This window comes from Neodiprion pinetum, chromosome 5 (assembly GCF_021155775.2).
Source record: "Neodiprion pinetum isolate iyNeoPine1 chromosome 5, iyNeoPine1.2, whole genome shotgun sequence".
Lineage (NCBI taxonomy): Eukaryota > Metazoa > Arthropoda > Insecta > Hymenoptera > Diprionidae > Neodiprion > Neodiprion pinetum.
The window spans coordinates 26,802,108-26,824,617 of NC_060236.1; the positions used below are offsets into that span (position 1 = coordinate 26,802,108).

At 42.3% G+C, this 22,510-nt stretch overlaps 1 protein-coding gene across 1 annotated transcript in view; it reads right to left on the bottom strand.

The window, feature by feature from the left end:
• Positions 1 to 20,793: 20,793 nt before the first annotated feature.
• Positions 20,794 to 22,510, bottom strand: part of Optix (optix) — a 38,165-nt gene continuing 36,448 nt past the window's right edge. The window contains exon 3 of the mRNA XM_046628749.2: positions 20,794 to 21,939. Within this exon, the coding sequence (XP_046484705.1) occupies positions 21,558 to 21,939 (382 nt within the window). The 3' untranslated portion in view covers positions 20,794 to 21,557. The remainder of the gene's footprint in view (positions 21,940 to 22,510) is intronic.

Genomic DNA, 22,510 nt, shown 5'->3' on the forward strand with positions numbered 1-22,510 from the left:
ACAAACACTTTGCCAGATTGCCGACGCCGTCACGAATCACCCCTTTTACACCAAATCTTCATTCTTCACACTCCCTCTCTCTTGAGAACCCTTTGACATCTCGTAGACTCGGCGTAGATTTCTTTGCGGATACATCGAAGATTGTACACGTGAAAGAAATCTGTTTGAAATTGATGGAAATCGGTAAAGATTGATCGCAGCTCTAGGCAATCGACTAAATATGACGAGTTTAATTAACAAAGATGGATAAAAAGAAATGAAAATCCGTGGATATCGGTGTCGGTTGACGGTTTCAATTTTAACTGTCATGAAATTATATTATCGTGAGTAAAATTCACTGAACTATACGTGTGTGTAGATGCAGAAGAAAAAAATTGCTGAAATTAGTTTTCACCTTATACGAAAACAATTTAGTTTTTTATAAGAAATATCTCTGGTGCCACGATTCGTACAAGATTCTGTTACGATTTCGAAATCGGATCTATACACGGTATAATTGTTACTTAAGAATTGCAAAATGATTTTTCAATTATTGCTGTTGAAAAATTATAGTTTTGATAGAACTCTTGATACATCAATTAAACGTAACATCGTACAACGGAAAAAATGTGACATTGTTAATAATTCATACATAGCAGACTCATTCTGAATAGTTTTGAGTCGTTGCGACGAATGGTTCAAAATATACAGCCGAAAAATGAAACGGTTAATCCTGAGATCTTTATCAGTTTCTAGGATGTCAATTAGTTGAAATTTAAGTGGTCGGAAATTGATTCTGAAGAAAGCATTTTTTCACAGATAGTATTTTGAAAATTCAAGGTATCACGTATTACTTGATCGCGGTATTTTATTATTTTTGTTATTTGCAACGAAACATTTGGTCCCCAAGAAATAATTTTCTACAAACACGTCTACGAATTGATTTTGGTAAAAAAGCAAATAGTTATTTTTTTTTTTCACTTTTCTCCGAATGTTGAGTAGAGTCGTTTTGAGTCGTAAATCGGTACAAAAGTTGACCGAAAGTCTAATCGACGTATAATATGAAGAGTTTTTCTCAACCCCAGATAAACAGATTATAGATTATCGTATACGGTATTTTTTTCTCATTTCTGTAAATCAGCTCTCCCCCCGCGTTTTCAATGATACGAAGGTCTTCACGACGAAGGTGAGTTTGAAAGTTTCAAAACCGTCGTGCGTCGATCCATCCTACGTAGGTATTTTTTTAAAACACTTTTTTTCCTCTTGTTTCTTGTTGGCGCGAGAAGGCGCGGAGGCGAGCAATTAAGTTTGAAGTGTTTCCTGCAAGGTGTGACTGCAGGGGCGAAGGAACTCGCTGCTTCTGCTGCTGCTGCTGCTACCGCTGTTAACGCTGTTGCACAGGGATAGGCTGCATCGGTCGAAGCAAACTACCAACGGAACAAAATAAGACCATTGCGTCTAGGCGCTCGCCACCTGACTCTGAACGAGAAATGCAGTAGCTGTCTGTAAAATGATGATTAGTATTTTATTTTTATTGGTAAAGGATGCGGTACTGGAACCCTTTAAAATTTAAACCCTTTAAAACTTCCAATTACTCACTTCGCTTTATATTGAGTGTATAATACAAGGTGTAATGCTCTCTCGCCTTTGATGTTTGAGAGCGTTAAACGCTTACACTGAGAAAAATTTCATTTGTTACAGTAACTAAAAAAATTCAGTAAAACAGGTATTGTTTAAAAAACTGTTTCAATATTGTTGGGATTACGAAAAACGAGGTACGCCTAACCATTTTGCGCTATCGTCGATTCTTTTTTGGTAATTGCAACGCAAAATCAGTTTGTGAGGTTTACTCTACTTTTTTTAGTTAAACGAGGCTTTAACGTCAATTTATCGTTGCACGAGCATTAAATTTTCGCAACAGTTGCAAGAAAATATAGCAACAGCGATCGTAACGAGAAAGAATAGTAACGGATACCAGACTTTCCGGTAACGGCTAGCAAACTAATTTTCATTTTCTACCTAGAACTATATTTTTCGATCGTGGTATAAAATGAAAATAATTAAGGATTGAGCGGTAACCGGAACTAAAAATTTCACTCGGTGTACGAATCGCAGTGCAATTTTTCATTTCATAAAATTTTGCTGCAGTAGTTGCGAGTTCTCTGGAATAAATGATCTTTCAGTTTTCAATTTCGGGACTTTTAGTTATGCCCGTTCAGAATTTTGCCCGTTTCGAACTTGGATGTTTCGTCAAAGTATGATTTCTTCACTCAAAGTTTCGTCATAAAAAGAATCGTAATTTGGAACTTTTCAAATTCGAAATTTCAACCCTGCCCCGATCCCGTTCGATAAAAATATACGAACCCGTTAGGTTTCGCGCAACAGTAACGAAACGTCTTCCGTCATTTGAATTTCACATTCGATATATCAAACGGAAACTAATCCGACCAGTTATGTTTGCGGAAAAGCAGCTTCAAGTCAGTGATATTTCGAGATCCGATGTGACACGTCTTTTCGCAGGACGTTCCCGTCTTGGTTATGCCTAATACTCGTGAGAGTTGTAATAATGCGAGACTGCATCAACGGAAATAAATATCCAGCGACGTGAGGATGTAATGACGACGAAGCCACGTGCCTCGTCACGATGAAACGACGAAAGAAAACACTTGCCACTGCACGCATAGGTAGCCATATTGGATAGTTAATTTTTCAGGGAACATCGGCACAACCTCGAGTCTCTCATTCCTTCATTCGTGTCTTTGGAAAGGCGCCCATGTAATACCGCCAAGTACCCAGCATAGACTTTCTCTGACTATCTTTCTTTCACACTATGTGTGCTTTTGTATAAAATAATATCCAAGTATGTACCTACGTGTGCGTCGTGTCTGTACAGCACACACACACACACACACAGATATTTTCTTCTCTATTAAAGTAAATAAATGAGTAGCCAATGTGAATGAAGTTGGTGGGGTGGGGGGCAAAAATCTCCCAAAGGTTTACTTCGTGAACTCTGTGTGTGACTAAAAGTAAAGATGGGATTGAATTGAAATTCGTCACGTCATTCTCTGCGGGGTAAATCCGAATTAATTAAGCTGCTAGAACGGCCCCTTGCCGAGGTTGGCTGCTGCAGTCTCTGTTGTTTGCGTTTTTTGCTTTATATCCATATGACAAGACGGTTTTCATTTTCATTTTTTATCTTCATCTGTACCTACTTCTCTTCTTTTTGTTTCACCTCTCTCTATTTTTAATTTTCTTTTTTTCTATCATTTCGTTTCATTTTCTTTTCTCCCCGTTTCTATTATTGTTGTTATTATTATTCCACTCGGTTTGTCTAGCCTCCGTCTCGTTTTGCTCCTCGTTTTACAACCCAACCCACTGTTCAACCTAACTTAAACGCGGTAGCCAGGCGGTAGCTGATTGGTTAATTGAGACTCGAGAGATTCGAAACTTCAAGCCAACAAAACTAACGCAGTTACCAATCCTCTCTTCCTTTTCCTTCTCCACCTTCTCTCTCTTTCTCTCTCTCTCTCTCTCTCTCTCTCTTTCTGCTGCATTTTGCCCGCAGTGAAAATGAATATCAAGGAGAATTACCAGTACGAATCTCGCCGTTTGGTTATCATCAAATTACGTATATATTGGAGTTCAAAGATTTGGTATATTTCTGAAATTCGAATCAAATCATTCGATGCGTCTGTTTCATTATTTCAAAAACCCCAATGTAAATACTTTCTCAATATATAGGATAAAAAAAATTTCAAACCGAACATAACTGACGAACATTTGGGGTGTCGCGTATGGTTGACCACACAAGTACGCCAGGCTTTGCACGCTATATACCGGTCGTCGTATTATTCATAGCCGGTTCATTCGGTGGCTGTAAAAATATCGTGAATCGGTCCACAACGGGTGTCCAGCGTCCCAATAATCTCGTAATTGGTGTCAAAGATCGGCCAAGTAGGTAACTCGACTATCTAGTTTTCGATGTTTCCACAGCTTGCGATCCAGCATCCCGCGATGCTGAATCACAGCGATGAGCACGGACCAGTTCAATTTTAGTCATGAATTCTTTTTCTCTCCCTCGTTTCATTTCCCGCGCACACCTCAGTGGCACTCGAGTCATTATCCTCGGTGTTATCTTTAAAAAAGTAGGTACAATAAGGGGTGATATGCATGGGGGGACGCAGGCGTCGAGGAAAGTGGTCAGAACCTGGGTTAAGTGACTGGTGGTTCGTCACGATGTTTATTTACTCAGAGAGTTCTTTTGTGACTGTATAAACTGGCCCGGAACTAATTCCAACCTGCGACATCAACCCCTCGGCTGGCTGTTGAATTTATTAAATTTCCAACCCCCGGTTTAGGAAATTTTTTTTTTCAAAAATAATCCACCGGAGGTAAAATCTTTGGGGAAAGTTTAATTTTCATTCAATTATTAGCACATTTTTCGAGAAATTTTTACGTAGAATTGACAATTGGGATGTGAAAATTTTTGGAATATTTTTCATTCCGTCAGAGAGGATCTCTTTCTCCGGTTCGTTACGTAACTACAGCAGCAACGGCATCGGCATTGAATACAGTGAGCTCGAAGGAGCTCGTTAGAGGGAGGGAGAGAGGAATAAATAGTAAATAAATATCTAACTCGGGATTTCGTTGCTTACAGTCAGCCAAGAAAAATACGCTAACGATACGCGCTTGTACCTAATACCTGAAGCACAACTACGATGAAGGAGAAAAACACCGTCGAGTTACATCTGTGGCTGTTGTAGTCACCTGCAAGGCTGCAAGTCCGTCGGGCAAAGTGTGAAGTCACCACGAGACGGTCCGTATAGTAGGGACCAAGAACTGGAGAGGAGTCGAGGTAAGCCACGTATCAATTCTCCGTCTTATTTATATAAATGACAAGCGAATAATCTACCTGACAAGTGCACACCTGTACAATCGCGTTAAAATTTCGTCCCGTCGATGAAGTGGGTATTAAAGTTCAAACAGGAAAAATGTACACACAGCGTTAATTGTAAATTATTATAATGGTTACACAACTATATTTCAAATATTTGCCGATCCCGAATACGTAATTTACTCCGTCTCGTGATTGCGTTGGAACGATGTTTTATCGTTCTTTTTTTTTAAAACAAATTAACTTGGCACTACCTTAGATCGAATATGTCGATTTTTTTATTCTTACTGCTACGTTGGAATTTATTTTTCGAAATTTAAAAATTCGAATGTTGAACAGGGGAGAAAATCGTCGAATTGATTGCCTGTTTTGGATTAACTAGTCTTTTGATCGACGTATACTTTCGAGGACTGTAAATACACAGCGTAAACTTTGGGATATAACTTTCTCGGAGGATTGTACGTATTATATTATTTTCAATAAGCCTTCTACAGACCGGGCATTGTATTTCGTTGGATCAGTGAACTTTCCGGCTCCTGAATTGACCAAACACTACCAATTAAAATACCTTAAGAAAACGAAAATCATTCCCCCTCCAGCCACCCTCGAGTAGACGCAACCTTCACTGCTGCACAATAAAAATTACACTCACCACACGTCTACCCACACACACATATTCTGACTTACGTTCGTACAGAACTAACGCCGAGCAATTATACGTGGAGAATTTTCTGAATCTAAAGTGAAGATTCGGTTCGATCGGGTCAAAATTTCTTTTAAAAGGACTTTTTTATTTGTCCAAATTCGGGTACAATCGCACTTGGTCTTCTTTGTCCGCACAAAGATAGAATGCAGCTGAACACTGGACTGACAATGGCGAACCTCTCTCGGTCGTTACTTCTGTACAGTGGTAGACAGGGTTGGTAGACGCGTTTTTTAATACACGTACAAGTAATGGTCTATCCACACTTTTCTATTATGCTAGAAGAAAATAGAAGCAAAAAAAAATACGTTGTTTTTTTAGAAGGAGAACTTACTAGCTGCAAGCTTCGTTAACCCTTTAACGTCTATTTAATTCTACTCACGTTCATCTACTTCCATTTATGAAGAAGGGAACAATAAAAGCTCCGCTTCTGTTCGTCCTCTTCGTATAGGTAAGTGTGCACACTCGAGCTAACTCAACCGCGGATGCCTCATTCAGATTGGACTACATTCAAACTGTCTTCTCCAGAGATCGTCTTGGCGGTGTTTGACGGAGCAGGTGTTACTTTTTATGCGCAATGTTGAAACTCCGTTACATGAGCATTCCTGCTTACCGTAATTCGGTGTAGGAGGATAATTAATTCAACAGCAATTTTATGATTTAGCAAGATCATTTATTGTTGGTAGTGAATGAATTTGCCCGCATTCAAGGTTTCTCTGTCGCGTTGATCATCAGCGTTGACTTTATCATTGATCATTGTGAAACGAATACGGAAACTGATGCAGATAGACGTGATAGCAGGAGTACTACGAGATCAGATACTCATCGACTCCATGGCTCTCTGAACGAATGCGCGATTTGATGGAGTGAGGAAATGTTTCACGGCGTGAAGGGTGAAGGTGGGTGAAAACGGAGATGGGAAATGGACCGGACGGACAGATATCTCTTTATTTTACAGCATCGCAGAACGAGGATCATGAATATTAACCAGCAAACAGCAGCGGCGGTAGCAGCGGTAGTAAATGTTGGCTCCACTTTGCGCACGACGAGAGACAGGGGAAGTGATGGTGTAGCCTGTATTCCGTGGGGTTTTACTCCCTCTGTCTCTCTTCTCTCCTCTCCTCTGCTCTACTCTACTCTTGTTGGACTGCGGGATTGTAGGAGGGTACATATTCATGGCGTTAACGAGCCCTGGCGAACGTTTAATTCCGCCAACCGCCTGAGTTGGGTTAGGGTAACGCGCTTCGCAAACACAAACCCTAACTAACCGACCTGGTGCGCTGTGCGCCTCATGGCTGTCTCCTCGTTCCACATCGCCTCGTGGGCCATCCCTGCTACTCTGTTTGCCTTTTGCAACAACCATCGAAGTCCGACGACTCCTACTACCTTTTCGTCCTTCAGGGTCCTCTGACTCGGTATTGCGGAACGTACCTTGCAACAAAATTTACCGATAGGATTGAGCTGCGAGAGTTTCGAATAATAAGAAGAAGAAGAATCTTTATTCCCCCTTGGTTCTTCGGTTGAGGTTCCCAGTCACATTATACTTGAGAAGCTTCTTGAGAAGAACGTCATGCCAGCGGCACTGAGTATTAATCGTGGAATTAACATCTCGCTGACGAAGGTTGAACTTATGGATGTTTTTTTTTAAGAGGGGAGAAAATGCAACGAAACAATACCATTTTATTCTAGACTTATTATTTTTACCACGCGAGAGAGACGGAGCATTGTAGGACTTGTAGCAACCGCATCTCGTACAGTGCCTGTGTAATTAATCCTTCAGCTCCTTTACTGGGGGATCCGTTCGTAATGCATCTTGATGATGTGAAAGAAGAAAAAAGTAATCGGTGGAACTATGCCAATAAATCACACAAGCTAATGCAATTTTGACGTGTGAAGGCAGACCAAGACACGGATATGACTTCGTGACTTGGTCAAAATCCTGCCTCTTTGTCTTCAGATATTTATTGCACGTCGTTTTTGAACGAGTCGACTGAACAGTTTTCGCATACGTAACACAGGTTTGCAATAAAATATCTTTTTTTTCAGCTGTGTGGGGTGTTTTTGGGAAGTATTATGTTTTCGACTGTGCTGAATCCAAAAATGAATTCCATTTCCCTCCACCACGTACGGTATTCTTGCGAGATACAAAGTGTTTGCATAAAAAAAAGCATAACAATAATCAAAAAACCATCATTTTATTACAATGAGCTAAACGATATTTTTTATAAAATTCAACAAACCATTTCTTTATGAAATGTATTCGACATTCCGTGTTCATTCTTTCCGCCTATGAACCCTTTTCTTTTTCTCTTTTATACACCTCCGAAAACGCTTCCGCTTTCCATTTTCTCTATCCCTGTTTGCATTTATTCTTGAGTCTCACTCTAATACATATTGAATGGATGTAAGAAATCACTTTTGCATAGAATTTTTAGAATCAAGAATTGGATGTCGGATTTCGAATTAAACGTGAGTTTCACTATAAATGGAACTACAAACACGAGTTGAAGAAAAAACCTGACGCGATGGAACTTTTTGAGTATTTTTCCCGGTCTCAGTGAGTGAAAGTCTATAAGAAACAGTTTTTTTGTTTGCAGACCCGTGTAATCGGTCATGCCGATTCCACATTCCTAAGGTATTATCACTTTTAGGCCTGTTTTCGAAAGTAGGATGTATCGGTGAATCCAGTATCGACGGACTCTCCGGATATCCCTCATCCAGGGAAATGATTATCCGATGACTTTCAGTTCTTCGTCGGGGTTAAAGGGAGTCGATGAGCACAATACGCGATACTGGTTCGTACCTCGTTAACTTTAATATATGTAGGTATACATACGTTTCTAATTTCTATAGGTGAGACTATCTCGTGGATGGTGAACGGATCGTTAAGGATCATTTCCTAGGAGATACAAGATCCGATGAGAATTTTTGACAGACAGTCTTTTGTTTCAAACCCGCGTGCGGGAATGACTCTATGGAATAATAAATATATTACCCCAACCCACCGGTATGCTTTGCCAGCAGTGTTACAACCTGAACGAAACAGGCATATACACCTATAATAGACACACGGGAATTCCCCGTGGGCGTTGGACCAATGTAGTGTTAGTGGCGCCAGAGATAATCCCACCGATAGTTTCTTCCCTCTTACTATCCCGTACGTCAATCAGGATTGGATTCGGTTTTAGGCCTCTCTATCGCTGCAGGATGCTTCTCCATGGACCCTCCAGGGCTCGAGGCGTTCAAACGGTACCCAACACCCACGCGTTGGAAATCAATGCGCCGGTATCTATGAACGGTTTGTAACGCTTGACAACATTTTTCTTGACACCCACAGAAAGGAATTCTTTCGAATGAGGTGCGATAGGTAGAAATTGAGGAAAGTGAAAACTGGCGTCATGTGTAGACTCGCACGTTACAGGTATAACGTGATTCTTTCGTTTGGCGGGTAAAACTTTCGGCGCCATCATGGCAGCCGCGTTTAATTCTGTATCTCGAGACGAGGGCGCTGGGGAAGTTAATCCGAGCACTGCACATCTCCGCCAGATCCCGGGTGATTTTTGCCGGCGCAAACAGAAACATGGGGTACTCGGTACTCGGGAGACGGTCTAATCCCAGCATCTGGGATTCATGAATCTGTTCCATCTCTCCGTCTACCGCTCCTGCGCCAGCCTCCTTCCCCTTTCTGTGTTCTTCATCGGCGTACACGTGTAAATGTGCTAATGTCGGTATGCAACGCGTTGTACGTACACGTATAGTACCTACATGTGGATGTACAACGTGTACACTCCGCAGATGGAAGCCACTTCCATATTTACATCTCGGGAGGTGGTAGCCCCGGCAAAAGCGAAGTTAGAGAGCAGCTAAGCTGATTTAAGCATTCGTTATTATAATTCTTGGAAAGCTCCTGCCACCCCCGTCCCGGCTCCTTCGAAATTCGGAATATGCTCAAGTTTTGAACTGTCGGAAAAAGAACAGCGAGGGACTCGAAAACGTATGTATATATATATGTGTGTGTCTAACTGTCAGTGACCGAAGAATGAATTTTTTAGAACTCAATTCGGGGTAGAATTTGAAGAATTCGAAAAGAATTTTGGTCAGTAAATGTGGAGACAGATTATTCCTTGGCTATACGTATATAGAGTATACTGGAGTACCTAGACTTCCTTGGTGAAGAGAATTATGCAGTGCTTACATGTCGCGGGGGAGCTTAACGGGAAGCTTTTAGAAGGTGGCGAGAGACTCACCCTACGAACTTGGAGCTAGTTAAATGTTAAACATTATGCAAGCAGCTTACTAAACTTTTTACTGCAGCACTAACAAAAGTGAAAAACTAAAGGAAACGCACAACTCCCTTGACATTCGATTAAAACCCGGCACACGCGACTGTAGAGAATTTTGCAGAAATTTTTTCTACCGGGTATCTCGCGGCGGGAAAAAAAAAACTATTGAAAAATGCACGAGGGCAACGTTTCGTTTGTAATTAATCAAGAAATGTTTCAATTTTTTTTTTGCGTCAGGGCACACGCATCGCTGTGGCATCGGTCGATGTCTCGCCGAATGATTTCCTGATGAATTTGGTCGTTAGAGAAATTTCGTAGTCATTAGTGCGAGGAGGACGTTGGGCAGAGACGGTGGTTGGTAATACGGTGAAAATTACCACACGATGGCCAGTGGTACAAGGTATAAGGTTGGTAATTAAGTTCCGTGAGGAGCACGTGCTGGCCTTGAGGTATCCGTGTCTTCTCTCGTGACTCGTGGTCACAATTTTTTTTGGTCCTCCCCTGCGCCCGTGCTGCAACGATCGCTCAAGCCAGCCAGCTAGCTCATCCTCGGAAATCTATCAGCTCGATTAATTTCCATCAAAGGTGACCGAATGCCGAGTCCCGGTCGTACCCCGGGCGAATTTTGGCTGGCCATAACGCCAGCGTCCAGGTTTTAATTAATAACCCTCGCAGCTGCCAGTGCAGCTCAGCTCTTGACGTCGTTATGGATTTTTTTTTTTTTTTTCGTTTGCTCCCTCTTTATTTCTCTCTCTCTTTTCTCCGCGTGCTTTTTTACCCATAACACACCACCGTCCCGGTTTGAGATATCGCTGATATACATCAACGGCCACCACCAACGGCGTGCGGTATTCCCTAATGAAGCCGTATTTCTGCGCCTGCCGCCGTCCCGCGACTCTTTCTTCTTTCCCACTCTCTCACTGTCCTCATCGTAAGCGTAATACGAATGCCGAACCACCCAACGTTCGAACAAATGAGGATCTCTACGTGAAACAAATGCCTCGCGCCCCGTGAAATCCGTTAAACAAATGCCGGGCGCTTCCCACTTCCGATTATCCACGTGCCTCCGCCGCACCTTCGTCAGGCGAAATAACGCAACGTGCGTGCTTCGCACGTGTGTTTATGGTGCGTTAGTGCTCGGAGGGCGACGGAGGACAGATTTGAGGAACAAATGTGCGTCGTTCTCGGTGTAATAATGTCTCACTCGAGGACTGCCATGTTTCAGTACCGGACTGCTGCCGGGAGGTAATGATATTATTAGTATAACAGTCATCTTGATTCCCATGCCGAGGCTATCATCATACGTCACGTGGCTGGTGTGGTGTAGGCACTGACCCTGCCGTCTTTGTTTTCGCGTTTCTTTTACACCTCGAGACTCGACTCTCTGTCTCTCTCTCTCTCTCTCTCTTTCGCTTTTATTTCGCTACAGGGTTACAAAGTATGATGATCCACGCGAATAACGAGGGAAGGAGGCAGCCAGCCAGCAGGCAAAGAGACGAGAAAGGCAGGGAGAGAGAGCCGCGCTTAATGAAACCGTCAACTCTTGATTATCTCTCCAACCCTTTTCCTCTCCACTTATATTCTTCAAAAAACCATGCGAATATACGAGCGCGCGGCTTACAGGGTTGACGGAAAGTGATGGTGAATCTAGACCAGGTGCTGCTTCGCATTCAACACGGAGTCCAAAGGTTGGTCCTCAGAGAATCTGCAGCTCGTTTAATTCTAAAGTAATGCCTGGAATTTTGAGCGAAAGGATCCGTGTTTGATTAATCGGTCGATTGAACTGGTCCCGGTCGATCTCTGATTATCGGAAAGTGTATAATTGTAAGAGGAACGGCGATGCCTCGGCATCAATGGCAATCAGTGTCTCAAAAGACACAATATTGTGTAGCTACATATTCGAGTGGTGTCATTGTCTAACAATAAGATGATTTATGGATAGTTTGGTACAAATGATACGTTGCCCGACACTGACAACTTCGCGAAGGAAATGAAATTTGTTTGGAATGGATTATTTGTCGAGTGGAATAATTCTTTTTTCTTTTTCATTATGGCCTCTGCTTTCGAACGAATGGTTTTCCTTTCACCCGTCTAATGGGACTTTGAAATATTGGTCCACGGTTTCTAAAGATTGTTATTATTTTTTGTCCACCGTGTGTATAAATAAGGATAGGCGGCTGGTTGAGACACGAATTGACCCACCCAGGGCGAGTTTTGAGATCCATACATGACATCATGCTCATCACGAAACGGGCGTCGAAAGAGAGCCGCGCACACCGCAGTATTCTGAGACAAAAGATCCGACTGACGAATTAACGAATGAGGCGGATTGACCTCGGCGGCATCGGCTGGGTCGCGCGGCGTAAGAATGGAAGGATGTGAAGTAGGCGAAGGAGTAAAGACGACGAAGGAAAAGAGGAGAGAGGAGAGGAGAGGAGAGGAGAGGACTGGAGAAGCGTAGAGAGGAGAGTAGCAGGGCGGACGTGAGCGGTAGATCGGGTTACCCAGCATCCACTTCTCTGACGAATTACTCCATCAGTTGAGGGAGTGGGACGAAGCAGCGACTCTCCATGGTTACCCGAGAGCCTCGAAACCCGGAGTGGTCACGGGGGAACAAAATGGCGAACGGGGATGAGAACCCCCTAAGCTCTGATCAGGATCACCGGAGACGTCAGTCATTCTTTTGTTCTCTGATACTGGCTTTCCGTAATGGGCCACACCATATTATAGCATCGTAAGCTACGCACGAGGGCGCGCTGCTGCTGCTGCTGCTGTTGCTGCTGTTGCTGCTGTACCACACAATAGATCGTAAAACTATGAGAAGACTTTAGACGCGGGAGGAACTCACCGATTAACTCATCTACCGCAGGCTTTGTTATACTCAATGGGAGGACACTGCGGTTCATATTATCATCAGCATCACACCGTTATATTGTTACGCAAAGAGAATTGGTCCGTTGCTGGGAGTGCGAAACGTACGCTATGGACCGTGAACCATATCGTACGGATTTGCACAAAATTGTTGCATAGTTGGATAATGTTTCTGTCAACGCCTACAAACGTTGCCTACGAAGTATGTTCAAAACAAAATAGGCTTACAATTTTTATAAATGCTTTCTGTAAATACCAAAGGACGTTTGTCAAGTAGACGTGCACAGGCGTACACCAAGTCATAGTCGAGGGAAAGACGTTTCGCAGGCTCAAGGGACACGTACGTTTCATCGTGAAACCGAATGGCTTTATGTTATAGAAGTTTTGCAATACGATTTATAAATTTGAAAAAAAAAAAAAAATTATCACAAAAATCCTTGAACGACTATTTCTATCGCCAAGAACATTTTTTAACGGAGGACATAATATCCGGAGGTGTATTTCGTTTCCTGTGAACTTGAAGATAAAACATTTGTCCGTCGCATTCGGTTCCTTCTTCTGCAGCTGCTTTCGTTACATTTTCTTTCTTGGAAAATTGACTGTATCGTAATGAGGATCAGGAGAGAAGCGGGCGCGAGACGACGTCAATCAAGGTGGTATCGAGCATGCCTTGTACATATAGGTGTAGGTGTGGATTCTGGATAGGTAGATAGGTGAACAGAGTAGGTATAGCTATAGGTGGTGGGTTAGTATCGACCGGGTACCATCGCGACCAATCCTCGACCCCGCGGTAAAACCACGCCCTTTATTTCACGCCGATATTCCCCGGTGAAGTGCAAAATGAAACGCGAGAGTCCTGGATGCAGATTCAACGTCTCCCCGTCAGTGAATATCTCTACCCTAAGAATCCTGCATCGGTGAGACGCTGGGTTAAGAAAGCGAAGAGAAGTGATTGAAAAGTAACTGAACGTAAAACCAATGGAATTGTCAATTAAAAGCAGACCGTGATTCGCGATGCTTGCATACGAATTATTTACCCCAAAATTAACCTCGGATTCGAACTTCAGGGTTTAAACTTCAAAGTTGTAGAACTCGATGGAAGAAATGATAGAAAATTCGAAAGGACGCTGGGATTTAGGTTAGTTTCTCAGCCGAAATTAGTTTTGTCGTTGCTTTGTTGTGTATCTAGACATGTACCCTATCAAATGGAATGGGAAGGTAGCCTTGATCCTGCAGAACGGTTGCTTTAAAGTCTTGGCCCCTGGTTTGCACAAGGTAAGGCTATAATATGAAACGGTGCGAGTGATGGAAGCTGAGAAACAGCGAGCTGCCGTTAATGAGCTTTCTCACCCTCAAAGTCCCGGAAGCCGGTTACACTGGTCTCAGTAACTCTGGAAAGAGAATCCGTACCGTCGATTCCCTCCTCGTTGCACCTTCAGGAAATAATTTTCGAGGCCACGGATTTGATCGGAAATAGGGGTGACGTAGAACTAACGGTGAAGCAAATTTAAATACTATTATAGATAGCTGACGATGTGGTTGAAACTAAGTTTCGAGCATTTTCTTACTTTCCTTTACCTCATCAATTTTCAATCGTTCAAGATCCAGGTAATACGCCGTATTGTGTGCACATATGGTTATAGATATTTATGTATAACTGCAGCCGTGTGAGTGAGAAACTACTTATCTCGTTGGCTTAAACAACACACTTAACGGAGCTACTTAACGCACCGTTATTCGAGGTGGTTGTGTATTTTGTATAAGTATAGGTGGCTGCTACCCCTTGCAATAATAACATTTCACCCCATAATCCAAAGCTGCCGTTACTGCTTAGGGAAGTAATTCAGCATCCGTCCATCCGTCATTCCGTACGCCTGTCGTTGAGCCGGGCAAATAATAACACCCCGAAAAATATTTAAAACAAAAACATGAATGAACGACAAATGAAAGAAAGAAAGAAAATAAGCCCGAGATGATTGAATAAAGATAATTTGTTCTCCAATACAGGTATGCGATGAAAACGGAATATTATACACATTGTTATGAGATGAAGAATATGAGCAAAAATTAAAGCGACGTAGGCTACCAGCGATACGGCGATACTTTGTTCCTCTACCGATTTCGTAAAATCTTCTATTACGGCGAGTTTCACCAGACTTCGTTACGCCCGTGTGCGTCTGCATTTATGAATAACGAAGGATCAGCCCGGGTCCCTGGTCAGAGTAGAGTGGGGGCTGGCAGATATGTCAGGCGTCACTAGCCCTGCTAGCCCTATAAGCCGCTTAGCACCACAGGGTTTATGTTTTGCCAATGGGGTATCCACTAACGCCATGAACCCCATTTACCGACTACACGTACGTACGAGATGGTATAACGCGGACGACGGAGAGCTGGTAGGGAGCTCCTCCTGGTCCAGGAGCCCCGCTCGTGTTGTCCCAATTCGTGTGCGTGTGCGACGGCTTGCACGGACGTCATCGAATCCCTTTCCATATGCTCCCAATACCCAGGTAGTAACCACCCAGCAGCGTTTACTTACAGTTGTTGACGACTATACCGTAACGGAGGTGGGGGTCGCCATGCCCATGCCCATGCGACTATTTGTAGGAAATCATGGAATGACGCCCAACCGCCGTCTAACGCATGTTTAGACAAATTAAGTCGAACGGCTGGTGCCCATCCACGAGCACTCTGAGATAAAGAAGAAGAAAAAAAAACAAGCCTCTTTTTCGACCCGCAATCCGATACCGCAGTATCAAGTGATCCTTGGGTGTTCGTTTCTCGCCGTTATACCTACCTTATACCTTTCGTGCATGAATTGATAAACGAATTATGAGAAAAACGACGCGGTTGATCACCGTTTTTACGGTATCTGTTTATAACGAGACGATGCTCGATGTTGCTTTCGGTGCTTGAATATCGAATTGAGTCATCTTATTGTACCGTTGGCGCAACGATCCCTGATGGACAATACCGAGCGATGCAAAGTTGACATACCAAATTTGTATTTTTTAGAAAGTCGACTCGGTGTGCGGTTGGAGTTTGTCGTCGTGATCCAGTCCCCCAACAGCACGATGCGTGTTCCTCTTTTGGCTTGACGTTGTAAACGGATGTCAGGGATCCGCGCAATGCTAAATCCAGTCGACGGAAAGGTTCGGTGAGTAAATCGGCTGTAATACGCAGCTAATAAAACACTGTGTTTTTCCCATGAGCGAAAGCCGTCACCCTTGCGACGGGATTTTCCTCTATACCAAGAGAGCCGAACAACAGTTAGCACAAGGGTGGCTGCGCTGCACAGCACCTATGACCACTGTTAATGCTTCGCATTCTGCACCGTGATCACCGCCCCCCGGGCCCTCCTCTTCTTCCTCTCGAACTGAAACCCGGGTAGCGTTGTTACCGTGTACTTACATTAAACGCACCTACCGGCATTGTGAAATCTAATGCCACGGTTATACCTAACCCGTAATTAACGCCGTGCGAACTGAACGTCGCCATAGCTCGCTCAGTTTTCCAGGATCGATATCTGCGCGGGTCGAGCTACTGATCATTCCGATATGCCGGGCGGCGAAGCGATCATCATCATTATCGTCAGCATCAGCATCTGATAGCGACTCGGTGACGTACGAAATACGATCCGGTCTCACTGGTTCGTGGAACCCGGGGCACATTCGGGTCATATTCCGGGGTCCAAATCAGGCAGAAGGACAACACCAGACGGAGCAATCCATGTAGGTACATGTACATGTACAGGGCTTTAATTCAATTCGGCGTCGACGTTGCACGTGTACCCGATACGGGCATGCATGCACGACAGTCTTTACGGCTAAGCGAGCGCTTGTCGGCGACACTTCAAAGACACCCATAACCCGAAGCTACGATGATGGATAAATCATCTCCTCGATATTCCGGACCCGCGATGACCGACACGCGATCCTTGTAGCGACGCTCCGCCTATAGAGTATATTTCTCGTACGTTTCCTACCAGATCTTCTCCCTAGCACACTAGTAGCTCGAATTTAGACGCGTTCTTGAGTGCCCAAGAGGGCGCGATGGGGATTGCCAAAGCGACGAGGCCAGAGTTCTCGGCCGTGTGGTGAAGGTAGAATGACCGTGGAGAAAAGCAGGGTGTAGCTGGTGGTGAATAATGGCGATAAACCGATTTTAAAAGATCCTTGAGAGATTTGGTACGGCAGCTTCACACCTATCCATTGACGTTAAAACCCACAACAAATAGCTAAAGCGGCACGCAGGTCGGAGCACAGCGCCCCGTGACAAATAATAATCTTATACCCGAGACCCCGCAGGACATAAAGAGCCGAACCAGGGATCCCCATTATGATTTCACGCCATTGTTGGGGTGTCGAATCTGTCTACAAATAACCACTAGAGTCTATATAAGAGAAATAGTTACTTCGTAACTACTCCCTCCTTCCTGCCTTCCTTCCTTCTCTGTCTCTCTCTTTCTCTCTCTCTCTCCCTCCCTCTGTCCCTATCATCCTCTCACCATCTCGCTCACTCTGCATTATTTTGTTGCAAGCGGCCCCTCCGCGCGCACCGACCGCATTATCCTAAACATCTAAATCCCAACAGCTGTGCTTCCCGAGGCTCTCAATCGACTGTAATATACGGATTATATGTTCTCCGGATGTCGAGTCGACGGTAATTGTTAAATCATTTGGACTCCTAGACTGTTGGAAAAATTATCAATCTATTCACTTTCGCGGTGCCACAATATCGTTCGATACATTTTTAATTCGCATTTTGTGCCTAAGTGCAGACTATATGCAATTTAATGTTACGCTGAATATATACAGTGAAGAATTTTTATCGTGGTTACCGAAACAGTTTGGCCATTTTTTAATCGTAGGTTAAAAATATATACACCTGACTCACGCCCTACCCTCACCCCTAATTTTAGTATCAGACTTAATTATACAGAAATTAATTAGCTACGAAACGAAACAGCCAAATGTTTGCATGTAAAACGTGGGTGTGGTGGAAGTTTAAATTTACGATTCGTTCAACGAGGTGAGAACCGCTTTCTCTAATGAATGTGGCCGAGGTGTCGGAGCAGCAACTGTCAAAACATGAAAAGAGCGAGACAGGTCGTAGCGTGCTGTCCTGGTCGCGCGCTAGAAAGATGAACGATCTTTCAGCTCCACGGCTTCGCTTTTACGGCTCCTTCCCATACCTATAGGTGTACCCCAAAAAAGACGGACGATTCAACCGAGGTAGCGGGCCTTGATCCGGTCACTCCAATACAAACTCGCCATTCAGCGACGACCATGAACATGGCCAAATTAGAGCGGTTCGTCTAACAATAATACGTAGAAAACGCGAAAGATGCGTTTTGTAATAAAAATCGGTGCATTGTGGACGATGCGATGACTGAAAGAGGCATAGGATGTTAGGGCTGAGAGTTTAATACAACGTGATGGTATTTCGAGAGATGACGAAATACGACGTGTCAAATTAAACACGCGCTTAATACGACATGATACGACTGTACGGTGTCGTTCAAAGTTCTAAAACGTGTCGTATGTTCACAAATTGCGACATATTATTTCAATCAGGCGTTGAATACCACCTGATGAGATAATTCGACACCGCGTTGAGTTCGAAATTTGATTATATATGTGGAATACTGCAGTAAATGAAGAATCGCATCTTGAATTTTTCTGAAATACGACTTGTTGCGTCAAAAAACGCTTTGAATACGACATGATTCGACAATAAGGGATGATTAAAAACCCGGCAAATCTTTCACTCCTATCGGCACCAATTCTTACCGCATCCACGACGATTTTGCCCGAGATAGATCTTCGTATTATCTTCAAATCGTTTGAATTTTTAGCTAAAATACGACTCGTCGTGTCAAAAAACACGTTGAATACGACACGATACGACAATTAGAAATGACCAGAATCTATCACTCTTATCGGAATAACAGAACGAATCAGACGTTGTATCTCGATGTGTTTCCGAAATACGACTGGTTGTGTCAAAAACCCGTTCAATACGACATGATACGACATAAAACCCGAAAAATTTGTCACTCTCATGGGCCGAGACGGATTGTCGTATTGTCTTGTGAGCAGTTGTACCCACGGTGATGTGAATTTTCATTCACAATTTCACGCAGTTTTCTCGCTTCGCGTTTCGCGACTTTTCCCGTATTTATCGCCAGTCGAAACTCGTGAGCGCTTCCGTTCGGCGCAGGGTGGAGTCTCCGAGCCCCCGCAGGCTTGCGCGTTCGAGTACGACAACCGCCTGGTCGATGTTTCCAGCTCCTAAAGGGCTAAACCTATGGGATCAGTTACACAGGCCGCGTCGTCTACGGATTGGTCGTTTTTGTCAACGACACCCGCCCACGCTGCGGCTCCAGGAAATCCTCCGATCTACCGCAGCGAAGCTAGCTGCCCGAAAGAAAAATTCACTCTTGCAACGAACCACGAGAAAAGGAAACTCGTTCTTTTTACCTTTGTAGCAATAATCATGTGAAATATAAAAGAAAAATTAGAAAAAAGATCAAAATATCAACAACAATTTACAGCGGTGGTAGATTCTCGCTCGCACTTGCGATCGGAATCGTTTTTTCATCTCTGCAATACGCGGTGTCGATAAATTCGTTTGACAATGATGTCCCGTTGCTTAACGTAGCAACTGTGCGGATATCGTAGGTTTGAGTATTTTTTAACGATATCTTGACAAGCCTTGTGCGAGCTCGCGTGGAGAAGTCTGTATGTCGGAGAGCAAGATACTTCTCTTCGATGTTTGATGTGTTTCGTACGGCAAGGAGATTAATATCTCCGGATGTGTATACGTTATACATCGATTGATTTTCTTCGCCTGTCCATGTGAAAGGTTATATTAACATATTATACTCGACGTGAAAAAAAAAAGAAAGAAATCGCTCGTACACGTTAAGTATATATATATATATATATATATATATATATATATATATATATATATTATATATATATTATCTCCTCACATGTATAATTTATGTATCTATAATGCATATGATTCGTGCTTGCACATCGAGATAGAATGACAGAGTGAGAACGATAGAAGGAAACTCTGGAGAGCGTGACAGGTGTTGTAATAATAATATAAAAATTAAATTTCGTATAATAATTTGATAATATATTTTTGGGCGGGCAATTTATGTACAGGCGTAAAATAATAATAATAATAATAGTAATAATAATAATATTTGTAAATGTTAATTTCTTAACATATATATATTTATATATATATATATTAAAATATATATATATATATATATATATATATATATATATATATATATATATATATATATATATATATATATATATATATATATATATATATATATATATATATATATAATTATATGTGTGTGTGTGTGTGTGTCATTTTCATATCAATAATCGTAACTATTTATATATATACGTACATATATATGTATTCCTATTCATATTTATGTACACATATGTATATACATACGCATGAGATTTGTATGCCGATTTATGTATAGTACAGTCCATGTATATGTATTGTTTTTAATGCTATAGAATTGGTTATACGAGAATTTTTACTATCGATACTATCTACAAAAAACAGGGGCACGATTAGGTGATTGATGCTCGGGATAAAGGTAATGGGGAATAACATTGCTCCGGGCTAAGCGCGAAGATGGTTCTTCTTCATTTTGTCCTTGCCGTTCGTTTTATTTAATTTTTTTTATTCATCCCGTGATTCTCGATTAGCTTGGCAAGCTTCTCAGCTCCAATCTTACTTTTACACTTTGTCATACCTACTAGCGGAGCAAAGAAGAAAACAGGAAAGACGGTGAAGATGAGGAAGAAGATTTAGAGTAGTAGAAGTAGAGGTAGTAGCAGTAGAAGAGTATTTAGTTATAAAAGTTTGACGATAATAAAACGTTTTATGAATATCGATATTTTAGAATTTTTCCACGGTATGGAAAGGGCTTCTTTTTTTTGACAAAAACCAATGTCAATTTACCATTGTTATTTATTTCTATTTCTTTTTATTAACTCGACGCGTCGTCGTGTAACAATTTTTTTCAATAATACACCGCAAAACATTCGAATGAATTTCTATAGGTTTTTTTTTTTTTTTTTTTTCCCTCTTTGTTCTATGATTATTATTATTTTTTGTTTTTTTATTTTTTTCTCTTCCATACGTTTCACTTTTCTACAATATACGTTTATTTGTCGGGATCCGGTTTTACATCGTCTCTAAAGTTATATTTTTGAATTGAAAATTGAATCTTTCACGTTTATGCATGCAACAAAACTGTTCCGTCACATTACAACACTGATGTAGGTACATCGCTTTTTTTGTGCACCTCAACGAGCATTCCGTTCATCTGTATTTTCATATTGATTTTGATCACATTACAATAACGCCATTCGTTTTTTCACAATTCGTTTATCGTATGTATTATACAAAATGCACGTTCAAATCCAGCTGAACTTTAGAAACGTTAGAAAAAAAGAAAGCAGCCTTGTCTTCCGCCGTTGATATTACGTTATATTTATATTTTTCGTCAAATTTATTAGTCAACGTATTGTTTTTTTTTTTTTTTTTTTTTTTTCTCCTTCAGATAATAATCGTCACTACTTAACCACGGCTCGATTATAATTCTCGAACGATCGGGTGTCGCGTATTAAATTTGCGATTAAAGAATTTATCGCGAGGTTATTATTATTTATACACTTATCTCGTATTTCCATTGAATTTATCATCGTTATTATCATCATACTCCGTTGAATCGCATCAATTTTCACGCAACGTTTCACCTCCTCGCGTATCACGCGGGCGAGAATGGCCTGTGAATTTTTGGGGGTGTCGGATGCGGCGGGGGCGTCACTATCCTCTTCATCATCTGACCTTGGCCGTGACCTTGCGGCGTATGCTGCCCCGCCGGGGGGCTGCCCCTTGACGAAGGGGTGTGAGGACTCGGCACCGCGACTCTGAGCGGACCGGTGACGGAGAGATTCGTCGCCATCAATGGGGGGCTGTGAGCCTCCGAGAGGCTGTCAGAGAGACGGGAAACGCCGCCGTCGGAGAGACGAGAGCCGTCCGATAACCTCGATATACCTTCGGTCAGCTGGTGCGGGGGGTGAGGGTGGTGCAGCAGCCCTTTGTGGGGGTGGAGTCGCGGGGGTGGCAGGCCCAGCGGATCCGGAAGTCTGGAAAACAACCGTCAGGGAATAATCGTATTTATTTTATTCCTCGGGTCTCCAACGTTTGTCGGACCCATCGTTGCTAACTATTGATCGATTTTTAATTAGCGCAAGCATCATCAATGATCGCAGTCATTTTAATCCTTTGATTGTCACTCGTTGCATAGACTAATGATCCCTGCTACGTAGAAATCATGTTTTTTTTTTCTGTTTTTTTTTTATCAAATAAACTCGACCGTTGATTGCCTTCCTGCGAGGTGGTGTCAATTCTTGCAAAGGGATTTAATTTTTGCCAAGATTCAAGTGGCTAAAATTTGTATCAGTTTGAAGTTCTATGTACTTTTAGCTTGAATTTAAGTAAATGGTTTGTCTAAATTTTACAAGCAAAATATAACTGCTCATACTTTGGAAGCTCAAATATTTCGAAACTGTTCGAAAAGCTCCAAAGTAGTGATTTTTTTTTTGTTCAACACATCAATCTTGTAAATTAATTGCATCCGCAATTAATGGCTCCATGGTAAAAGCTTATGTTGTGGAAAGTTAGAGACTCCGACTATTCAGAAGTCAGATCGACTTT